The sequence below is a fragment of the Anomaloglossus baeobatrachus genome, chromosome 1 (assembly GCF_048569485.1).
Source record: "Anomaloglossus baeobatrachus isolate aAnoBae1 chromosome 1, aAnoBae1.hap1, whole genome shotgun sequence".
NCBI classification, from domain to species: Eukaryota; Metazoa; Chordata; class Amphibia; order Anura; family Aromobatidae; genus Anomaloglossus; species Anomaloglossus baeobatrachus.
The window spans coordinates 311706615-311718627 of NC_134353.1; the positions used below are offsets into that span (position 1 = coordinate 311706615).

Genomic DNA, 12013 nt, shown 5'->3' on the forward strand with positions numbered 1-12013 from the left:
AATTTAATCACCTGCAAAGGTGCTGAATCCAACACCCATGCAATGCTAAAGAAATCCTGAAAACATGCACTGTTGGTGTGCCTTGAGAACTGGAGTTGGGAACCTCTGCTCTAAGGGGTACTTTGCATACTATGACATCGCAAGCCGATTGCTGCGATGCCGAGCGTGATAGTCCCCGCCCCGTCCCAGCTGCGATATCTTGTGGTAGCTGCCGTGGCGAACATTATTGCTACGGCAGCTTCACACGGACTTACCTGCCCTGCGATGTCGCTCTGGCCGGCCCTTCCCCTTAGGAAGGAGGCGGGTCGTGTGGCGTCACAGCGACGTCACACGGCATGCGGCCAATAGAAGCGGAGGGGCGGAGATGAGCGGGACCTAAACATCCCGACCACTTCCTTCCTTCATTGCAGGTGGGATGGAGGTAAGGAGATGTTCCTCGCTCCTGCGGCTTCATACACAGCGATGTGTGCTGCCACAGGAACGAGGAACAACATCGTACCTGTCGCTGCAGCGAAATTATGAAAATTACCGACACTACACAGATCACCGATTTACAACGCTTTTGTGATCGTTTATCGGTGCATCTAGATTTACACGTTGCGACGTCGTTACTGGTGCCGGATGTGCGTCACTTGCGATTCGACCCCGTTGACATCGCAGTAGCAACGTGCAAAGTACCCCTAAGACTACAAGGGGAAGAAAAGTTAGATTTTATCAATTTTGTGTCTATAGTTTGTGTCTATGTTAGCCCTGTTTCACACATCAGTGAAAAACACAGAGGTTTTTCACTGACGTGTTAAAAACGCATATGTTCCTCCATGTGCCGTGATTCACGACACACGTGGGTTATCCATGTGCAATCCGTGAGACGTGATCTGTCATCCGTGATTGCACATGGCGATAAACTCACCTGTCCCTGCTCCTGCTGTCCGTGGTGCTGAACTCTTTGGCTCTGCTGTGTTTCCACCCCGACTGCAGCTACTTCCGGGTTGGCTGTTCCTGCATACATGAATATGCATGCCAGTAATTAGCCGACTCTGAAGCAGCAGCCTGCAGAGGCCAGAGACAGTGTCACTGGAGAAGGTGAGTATAAAAAGCTTTTTATTTTCAATGTCCGTGTTTTTCTAATGCATGTTTCACGGATCACACCATAGTGGAGTCCGTGGGACATCAGTGATGCCAGAAACATCAGACATGTCTCCGTGCAGCAATCACACGCGTGTACACCGCACAGAGACACGGTCAGTGAAAAATCACTGATATGTGCGCAGACTCATTGATTATAATGGGTCTGCGTATGTCTGTGATTCTGGTACGTATAAAAACTAGCACATACGTACCAGAATCACTGACGTGTGAAAGAGGCCTTATAATGAGGACAAGTAAAAAAAATATTGGCTACCATTTGATCTTATAAGAAAGGCCAGTTTGTCCCAAAAAGAATAAAAATGGAAGTTTATAGGTTAAAAAAACAATTAAATTTTAAAGGCACTGGGCCAAACCGCCATAATGACAAGAAATAGCAAAGGGAAATATAGATATTTGCATACAATTCCAGACTTTTAAGTCTAGTAATCTGGGAAATTTGAACATTTTGAATTTTACTGTTATTGGATTTTAATTCCCGTTAATCAAAGCCGATGAAAAGCTTTGGAATGATCCTCTGCTCTCACCGAGTGACTCAGACATTACTTATAAAGAGGTCTTTTAGTGTCTGTGCAGTTTCAGAAATTCTGGAAAATGAATGTATTCTGTGAATGGAGACAGAATATGGACATTTCCACAGCTTCATTCTAGGAAAAGAGACTAAGCCTATGAAATTTCCCAGTAACTGCTGACAACCATATGATTTTTTGCTTTGCATTTGGTTTGACTTTTTAAGACACTGACTGGAAGAGGTCACATAAAAGTCTAAGAGAACAGTAAAAACATTTATGATGCAGGCTGCAAATTTATGTTACAGTAACAAAAGATGCATAAGCTATTATTAGTACATCTCCAGTGAAGTAATAACCTTGTGTAGAGTACTCTGACGGTGGTGTCCAATTTGAAAACCATATGTAAAATTGCCAGACATGAGAGAGTCAATTCTAAACTAATTCAATTTGTGTTGAAACCCGCTATGTTACACAAAGGCCGAAATTGCATCAGCCCCCCCCAATCACATGACCTTGGGTCCTGCTTAAAGGGAACCTGTCACTACTTTTTTCGCCTATAAGCTGCGGCCACCACCACCGGGCTCTTATATACAGCATTCTTGCATGCTGTATATAACAGCCCAGGCCGGGGGTATAACATAAAAAACACTATATAATACTTACCTAACGGTCACACGGTGGTCCTTATGGGCGTCTCCGTTGTCCAGTGCCGGCGCCTCCTCTTTCAGCTATCTTCGTCCTCTTTCTGAAGCCTGGGTGCATGACATGGCTACGTCATACACACTCGCCGGTCCTGCGCTGGCACACTACAATACTTTGATCTGCCCTGCTCAGGCACCGGCGTCGGCACTGGACAACGGAGACGCCCATATGGCCCACCGCGCGACCGTTAGGTAAGTATTATGAAGTGTTTTTTATGATATACCCCCGGCCTGGGCTCTTATATACAGCATGTTAGAATGCTTTATATAAGAGCCCAGTGGTGGTGGTCGCAGCTTATAGGTGAAAAAAGTGGTGACAGATTCCCTTTAATACTTTGAAGCTTCCACATCACATATTATAGCATAGCCAATCAAGAGAGATGTATAAAATTAAAAGCTATAAATGTTGCAGCCATTTTGTGGTGAATCTGAACAGTGAGCTGACGTCACGCCTTTTGGCTTAGCCATAGAGATAATGAGAGAAATCCATAAAAGTCTGAATAAACTGTACCGACTTTGTTTGTAACACCACTAAAGTGAAGAGTTGTGGAATCATCTTTGAATCAGGAAAAGAGAATAATACACATTTTATTGATAGAAAAAGAAACATAGGAGACTCATTGGGCCCGATTCGTCAGGATTCTGGCATAAAAGCTTTGAAAAGTAGCAAAATGTAGGCACAACTTTGAGTTTAGATGTAAATTGATTTTGCGAATATGGGGCGTTTTCGCACCAGTTTCTCTTAGCTCCGATAGAATCGGTGAAGCTGGGATGGGTGTATGGTGGGAATATACTGTGCACCAGAAACCTTATTCCAGTACCTGACTGGAGTGAGATTTCTGGCATAGCGCACGGAGGCTAACACCACTCGTCAGTTCCTCCATGCATCTCTTCATGAGTAGGGAATGTCTGGCTCCAGCATGCCCCCTCATCAAGTCTGGCATGAACAACACTGCCTTTGCCTTGAAGAAACACATAGCTGGCATCTGCTGCTTGCTTTATCACACATATTTTGCATCTATTCAAAAGTAAGCCACCAAGATTGCTGAAAGGAAGAAATATCATTTAACTCTGTGACTGCAATGTGTTAAAAAATATACAGAAAAGTGAAAACATAAACAAGTGAAAAAATAAAGAATAATAAAAAAGTGAAAAAATAAAGAAAAGTAGGGTTATAGTGTTAAGAAAAATAAAAGGCAAAATAAGTCAGACATTTCAGTGTTTAATTAAATAGACTTTTTATCCAAATTTACCATCTGTATGTACATATCCATGTATGTTGAGGTCACTTTGACAATATTAAAGCCTCATTTAGACGTCTGTTTTTCACATGTGAAGCTTTTCTCCTGGCGGAGACTGACACACCAATCCGGCATGATAGTAGTGAGGAGACCTAGCGCTGCAATGCTGCTATGAGAAATATGCAAATTGTCTCTTCATGGAAGAAGTAAATGATCTCTGTTGCCACCTATTGGAAGTAATAATCCTAAATGTCAAAATTGACCCTTTAACGAGCCTTGCCATATGACTTGTATATGACATATGGATGACATGGATTTATGACAGATCAGAACCGCAATTTTGCGGCACTAGAGTTCTATGTTTTTCACAGATAACACACATGCCTATTATAATTTATGCTGCTGTCATTAAAATGGCACTGGAGTCCACTCATGTGCATACCACAATCTCCAGTGCCATTTTATTGAAGACACTGCAAAGAAAACCATGAGTGGCATCGGCGTGTGCGTAGATTTTTATAAATTTATTATTATTTATTTATTATTATTTTCCATATTATATTTTATATCTGCACACGTGCTCATATCATAGTCTTCTCTGCTGTGTCTTGAATAAAATAGTGCCACAGATCGTGGTACACGCATTCGCAGACTCGGCACTATTTAATGGAAGCGTCACACTATATGAGGGGCCCCATACTTTATGATGCTCCCACAGTCCCACCACACGTTTAAATAAAAATCAAAAACATCACATGCTCACCTAATCCAGGAACCAGAATCCTAACTGGTCAAGTGGAGGTAGATCATGACATCAGTCACGCCACAGAGGTGGGACTGTAATATCCTGTAAGTGCAGCGGCACCATCATCCCACTGTTCTGTAGCCCGCAGGCTTATGCGGGTGTCACACGAGACGATCTGTTGTGCAATATGTCGTCGGGGTCACGGTTTTCGTGACGCACATCCGGCATCGTTTGCGACGTCGTTTCGTGTGACACCTACGAGCGTCTCATAACGATCGCAAATCGGTTACAAATCGTGTATCGTTTACACGTCGTTTATTTTTAAAAAATTGTTTATTCTTCTTTTCGCCGGTTGTTCATCGTACCCGGGGTAGCACACATTGCTCCGTGTGACACCCCGGGAACGCTGAACTGCAGCTTACCTGCGGCCGCCGGCAATTTTGAAGGAAGAAGGTGGGCGGGATGTTTACGTCCCGCTCATCTCCGCCTCTCCGCTTCTATTGGCCGGCGGCTGTGTGACGTCGCTGTGACGCCGAACGTCCCTCCCCCTTCAGGAAGTGGATGTTCGCCGCCCAGAGCGACGTTGCTCAGCAGGCAAGTACGTGTGACGGGGGTTTAACAACTTTGTGCGCCACGGGCAACTAATTGCCCATGACGCACAAACGACGGGGGCGGGTACGATCGCTCGTGTGATCGCACGATAGATCGTATCGTGTGACGCCCGCATTAAAAAGCCCTGTGGTCCACAGAACAGAGAGTGGCAGTGCAGGGAATCGTTTCTCCCTGCTCCTCCGCAGATATCAATATAGATATTGGCGTGCTGTGCATACTGATATAGATAACAGTGGCAGTAGCTCCGGCTGTGCCCCTCTGATCACAGGGCCCGAGGCAACCGTCCCTGCTATCCTCTCCCGGTAGTTATGCTACTGGTAAAGGCATATATATGCAAGGGAGTTGTATAAAGAAGTTATTCCCTTTAAGTGAGTTACTAAAACATAAATTGACGTTTTTACCACGTTTTACACTATTTATGTTTTCTCGATGATTTTTTCTTGTGAGGTTAGAAAAAGTGGCATAAAAAAAATACAAGCAGCAGGTATATGTGACGCAGGCATCATACTACCATTGAACTAAATACACCTTAAGCTAACAGGGAGGGTGAAAGGTAGCAGTGTTTGAGCTGAATCTGTGTTTTTAGACGAAGCAGCACCTTTTGAATGAAAGCATGCTTATACCGACTCCTTAAGAAGTTTAGACTACAGAGCTGTCTCTAAAAACTGGCCCCCCTTCAGCTGAGTCCCATATGTTTCTCTTGGCATCGTCTCTGTGTCTGCTTGGCTGGCGTTAATGCAGGGATATTAAATTGATGAAACACAGAGCTCTTGATCCTTTTCAGTGGGGCTTCTATTTAAGTAATGGCAGGCTAGTGCTCTGTCAACCACCTGCAATTGTCCAAGAGAAAAATAAAAGGAGGGAGTTATAAAAAGTGAGCGAATAGGAATGGATGAGAGGAAAATTCCTGAAAACTTTTCCAATCTCCTCAGACAAGAGAAGTAGATACATCCCGCATTATGAAGAAACGTCATAAATACATTACTGATGAATGATAAACAAGAGAAGAGACCTATTCAGGCATGTAAATTACTGGTAAAAATGACTTACTATGAGTACTAGCTCATATTAAAAGGTTTGTTCCATCATTCTTTTTATGGAACGCACCATTCCCCATTCTCCAGATTTCTTGCTTATGGGCGGTGCTGCTTGATTGATATTTTGGACCAGAACTTCTGCATCCAAATATCACTGATTTTAACTGTACTTTGTCCAACTTGCTATATGAGGCAGCCAGTAATTCCGAGGTAGGCCAGGATCAACAGCTGGAAGTCAACTCCTGTCATCCTAGCCAGCTTCAATGGTTATAATTCCAATAGAAAAGAGCATTTTACCATTATATTATACCATTACACTTTTATATTTACCATAATTTGGAGCCTTGCTTTAATTTACTTTTGTAGAATGAGGTTTATGGCACACTTGAAAAAATGGGTGCTCAAGAAGGGTTTAAACCTATGAAGATAAAAGATGAACTTGGCACTCTATGGAGTGCCAAATTCCTCTTAATTTTTCTTTAAATGCTGCAATGGTAGCATATTCCAAAGGTAGTTTACCCAAAGATAACCATTTTATTCAACTATCATAATAGCAAAAACACATTTTTTTTTATGAAAAATCATACTGATATTTGCAGATACAGTGGAACCTTGGTTTACGAGAACAATCCGTTCTGGGAGTGTGCTTGTAAACCAAGTTACTCGTCTAGTAAAGCAAAATTTCCCATAGGAAATAATGCAAGCTTAGACAATTCTTCCACAACTTGTTCAATGTCCCATCCTGGTCCCATATTGTGCCATTCCACACATGCACAAACACACACACACACACACACACACACGCACACACACATATTTTGCTCTCCTTACCTTCCGTTCCATCCGCCGAACTCCTGGTTCTTGTAGTTCACTGGTACAGGATGTGTATTGGGTAACCATCGCGACCGACGCCTGAGCTTCTGCTAACAGAGAGCTGACATTAAAGGCAGGAGCCACTTGCCTTTGATTGGTCAGCATACTGCCTTTGAGTAGCGGCTGACAGCGGAGGTTCCTCCATTGTCGCGATGGTTACCCAATACACATCCTGTACCGGCAAACTACAAGAACCATGAGGCCGGTGATGGAACGGAAGGTAAGGTGAGCAGAATATGTGTGTGTTTGTGTGTGTTTGTGCGGACTGCAAGAGCGGGTCAGAGTACGGTTATAGTAGGGAACCGGAAGTGTGTGCGGTGAGTATTTGCTCGTACAGCAAAGCATGCTCGTAAACTGAGTTACAAATTTACAGCAAGTTTTGCTCGTATAGTGAAATAGTCGCACACTAAGTTACTCGTAAACCGAGGTTTCACTGTATCTTGCAATATATGTACTCTGGAAGTAAATTACCAGTTTTTTTATGTATGCTGTATGGGACCAAGTAGCCAGTGAGCACTCTATAAAAACTGACAAACACAAATTAACATATCTTAGATGCAAAAAAAATTTTCTACCTTGTTTAACTGCTCTGATGTGTGAAGATAGCAGCTTTTCATGACTTATATTCCAGATGTGGATGTTATCAAAACACAGGTCAGTTGCTAAGTTCCTACAATTTCTACAGTTTTTTTTGTTTAGTTTGGTTTGAGTATATTTTAGATATAGTAAAAGTTTAGAATACGCGCACTTCTCCATATGTGTTTAGCCTTTCAGCATGCTTAGGTGCCTCATAGTTAAAGAGACACTGAGCCTAAAATATGCAGCTTATTAGGGGATGACTACTTTTGAAAACCCATTCTCATACCATATTACAGAATTCTGAGATGCTCTATTCTGAATCTCCATTTCTTAAGGCCCTGTTACACGCAATGGCGTATCTAACAATATATCGCCGGGGTCACGGATTCCGTGACGCACATCCGGCATAGTTAGCGACGTCGTTGCGTGTGACACCAACGAATGAGCGTTAACGATGGAAAATACTCACCTTATCGTCCATCATTGACACGTCGTTCATTTTCAAAATATCGTTGATTGTGGAGGTCTCCGGTTGTTCGTCGTTCCCAAGGCACCACACATCGCTATGTGTGACACCTCGGGACCGACGAACTGCAGCTTACCTGCGTCCACCGGCAATGCGGAAGGAAGGAGGTGGGTGGGATGTTACGTCCCGCTCATCTCCGCCCCTCCGCTTCTATTGGGTGGCCGCTGAGTGACGTCGCTGTGACGCCGAACGTCCCTCCCCCTTCAGGAATAGGATGTTTGCCGCCCACAGCGAGGTCATTTGGATGATAAGTACATGTGACGGGGGTAACTGACTTTGTGCGACACGGGCAACAAATTGCCCGTAATGCACAAACGATGAGGGCGGGTGCGATCGCTCATGCGATCGCACGTTAAATCGATGTGTGCAACGGGGCCTTTAGCCTGATTGAGGAGCAGTTACAACAAACATCTCTTATTCTCGAGGACCTGTCCAATCCTACATTATACAGACAGCTTATTGATTTGAAAGATCATTATGTAATTCTCAGTTCCTCCTGTGGTTGTGTTACAAGGAATAAAACACCTTATTATAGGATTTTAGGTTTCCTCCAATATTGCAGCTGATTTTTGGAGATCCCAAATGGATGACATTTTGTCATCATGTAATGTATTTGTCAGGGAACTTTTCTAACAAGTAGGGATCGTCTAAGAGCAGAAGTCTATTTACTATAAAATAATCGTATCTTGGTGTTCTTAGAACTGGAGATCCATGGAATTAGGTAGGTATGGTCTGCATTCAACTGTATAGAAAATAGATATAGGTCCCCACATTTTGTATACCAATCTTGATGAACAGTTTGTTAGCCTAAGATGCACGAAGATCAGTAAGAGGTGAGCAACTTAATTTGCGGTATCTTTCCACTGTCATGTATCTATCGGCCACTGCCCATCTCGGGTAAATCCCTCACTTTTGAAAAAGTTCTCATGCTTTCCATGGATTGGCGTAAAAAACACCAAATGCTCACAATTATGTGCAATTCCGAGTTATGCAAAAAACTGCAGCATTTCCAACAGTTTTTTGCCCTCCTGATGAATGAAGGGCGATGGACTGAAGTTTTCATGTCCCTTTAAGCCACTGGAATGTTATACTTTCAGGCTATGTGGGGATGCCAAGACTTCTGTTTGCCTGGCAGAAACTAAAACAAGAGATATACAGTATGTTGCTCAAAGAATTTAATATTAATAGTTTTACTTTGGTGTAAAATGTTCTATCCACATTTTTTCTTAATATGGTCAAAGTAACGCAAATGGCTTTCGCAGACAATAGTTTGAGTGAGCCAACTGGGAAGACACGTATTTTGTAACATGGCAACGCCTAGTAATGGTTTATTTTGCATATGGCAAAAAAATGTATTGCCATGCATTGGCATTATGCCATTCTAATATTGTAACGGAGCTGAAGAAAGACCATGACACTATAACTTATTCCAGAATAAAGCCTTCAAATTTCAATTATTTCAGACCCTGGCCCTGCAAAAGAAGATGATAATACTGTAGTAGCCACAGTTAGACTCGTTACATAACATTTGAGAAATGTGCTACCCATAAAATGGAGTAAATGATGGAAACAGATGACTTTATTATTTCAACGGACGCTTAGTCATAGACTTGTGCTGCTTTACCTGAAAGAAACTTTGAAAATGAACAAAGTTCAAAACGCGTGGTCTGGTGGTGAAGTCAACCAAAGTGAATATTCCCTGTCAGGGCTATTGGAAGGTGGCATTAATTAGTACACAGGAAAGTCAAGTTCAGGACATTTGTCACTGCTGTCAAGGAAAAACTGGCAAATTCAGATTGTTTTCCTGATCCTTATAGTGAGTAGTAAAGGAAATCAATATCTAATACTTCATATATATGGTTGCCCTGAAAGATTGAACAATGTATGACGCTGAGAGAACATAGGAGAAAAGTTTAGTTTCAAGACCAAATCTCTTTGAAACTTATATAGGATTTGTATTTCGGTGAACTTCATTGTTAGAGATCCACATGAAAAATATCTGTAGGAATAAAGAGTAACCGGGATCTCCACCACCTCATTATGAATCCCAATTCTTCATAATGGCCAAAGATTCAGGCCTTCTGCAAATACAAGAGCAGTAGGTTTGTGCGCTCCTCCTGAATGTTCAGTTGTTACTCGTGTTATGATGTACAGTATATGAGAAGATCTTAAGAAAAACATGAAATGTCCTGGCAAATTTAATAAAAGTTGAATACAGTGGATACAGCATATCAGATATTTGAGCTACATGTATATTCGTATATAGAAGTAAGCATGCTTCTAAAATGTTTTTTTATTACCCTTACTATAGGCTGGGATGATACGCACAACAGAGGATGAATTCTTCATCGAACCATTGGAGAAAGGCAAACAAAAAGAGGAAGAAGAAGGAAGAATACATGTAATATACAAAAGATCAACAGCTAAGAAAGCTATGCCTGAAGACATTCCCAATAGATCAGGTTAGGGGAAAATTACATTGTAGATAGCTGGCTAACGTATCTATACCTTCTGTATATGTAGTCTAATCGTGACTATGAATGGCTCAATGAATAATAATGGTCCTTGCCCGTAACTTTCTTAGACTATTACAGTAAAATGCATAAATGCGATGAAAAAAAAGGATTTTTAGTATATGTGTGGAAAAATAATGTGTTGAGGGCTTGGAACCCATATTTTGAATGTCATTTTTGGAATTCAATAATGATACTAAAGGCTCTTTTATAAATTTCATCTGTTAGGACTAGAGATGATTGAACCCATGGAAGTTTGGCTCGGTGGGTTCAGCCGGACTTTAGAGTTCGGTTTGGGACCCGGACTTGACCCGAACCTCAATGGAAATCACTAATTGGGCAGTATGGGTCTCCACCCACATTCAGTCAGCCATATAAAGAACACTTCTGTGGCAGGGTGAGTGGGGGTTTTCCATTTTTTTTTGTTTGATGCATACTACATCCGATCACACTGTTTTTACCCCCAGTGCGAGCCATTCAGTCACTGCAAGCAGCTTACACTGGGCCGAGCATCAAGTGTACCCAAGCACAGCGCTGCTGGCTCCAGTAGTTTGCATAAATAAAGCATCCGAACTGCGAACCTGAACTCTGTTTTTTTTTTGTAAAGTCTGTGTTTGATACGAACACCGAATCTCTAGTTCACTGATTTCTAGTTAGGACTAGGAATGAGCAAACCTAAATGGTAAAGGGTGACTGGGTTTGGGTGCTGTTTGAATGCTAATAAAGTTTGTTGAAAGGCTGCAACACGACCAATCAACATGCTTTATTGCATGGAGAAGATGCCTGTACACTGTTGTGAATAATAAAGGAAAAAAAAATGAGGTGAGCTCCCATCTATTTTTGATAACCAGCGCAGGAAAAGAAGACAGCTAAGGGCTGCAACCCTAAGCTGTCTGCTTTACCATGGCTGGTTATCAAAAATAGAAGAGATCTCATGCCGTTTTTTTTTAAATTATTCATGTAAATAATTTTTAAAAAAATGGCATGGGGTCTCCCTATTGTTGATAACCAGCCAAAGTAAAGAGGAAAGCTGGGGGGCTGATATTATCAGACTGAGAAGCCCCATGGTGATGTGGCCCTTCCCAGCCTAAAAATAGCAGTCCGCAACCACGCGAGAAGTGGCACATTCATTAGATGCGCCAATTCTGGTGCTTTACCTGGCCCTTCCCAATTGCCCTGGTGCATTAGCAATCGGAGTATTACTTTTGAGGTTGATAACAGCTGTGAATTGACAGCTGGCATGACGCCCAAGGGTTAATAATGGAGAAACATCTATCAGACACCAACATTACTTACATGCCAGTTAGTTAACCTGACATAGTTAACAGTTGGGACTAGCCCACAGTGGGAGGGGCTAGAGTACAGGAGAAAAGAGACTTTTTTTCCAGTTAGGAGAGCGTTAGTAAATTGTTGGTGAGCAAAACAGAGTGAGGACACCCTCAGAGAAAAAAGACAAGAATTTGTTATGTGTGTCAAAAATAAGGGAGCAAGTCCAGCAAGGAACCTACAGTGGTGGCAGTTCTCTTAA

The 12013-nt window shown here is 42.2% G+C and overlaps 1 protein-coding gene across 1 annotated transcript in view; it reads left to right on the plus strand.

The window, feature by feature from the left end:
- Positions 1-12013, plus strand: part of ADAMTS3 (ADAM metallopeptidase with thrombospondin type 1 motif 3) — a 357250-nt gene that overhangs the window by 146356 nt on the left and 198881 nt on the right. Inside the window, exon 4 of the mRNA XM_075351241.1 lies at positions 10284-10434. Within this exon, the coding sequence (XP_075207356.1) occupies positions 10284-10434 (151 nt within the window). The remainder of the gene's footprint in view (positions 1-10283; positions 10435-12013) is intronic.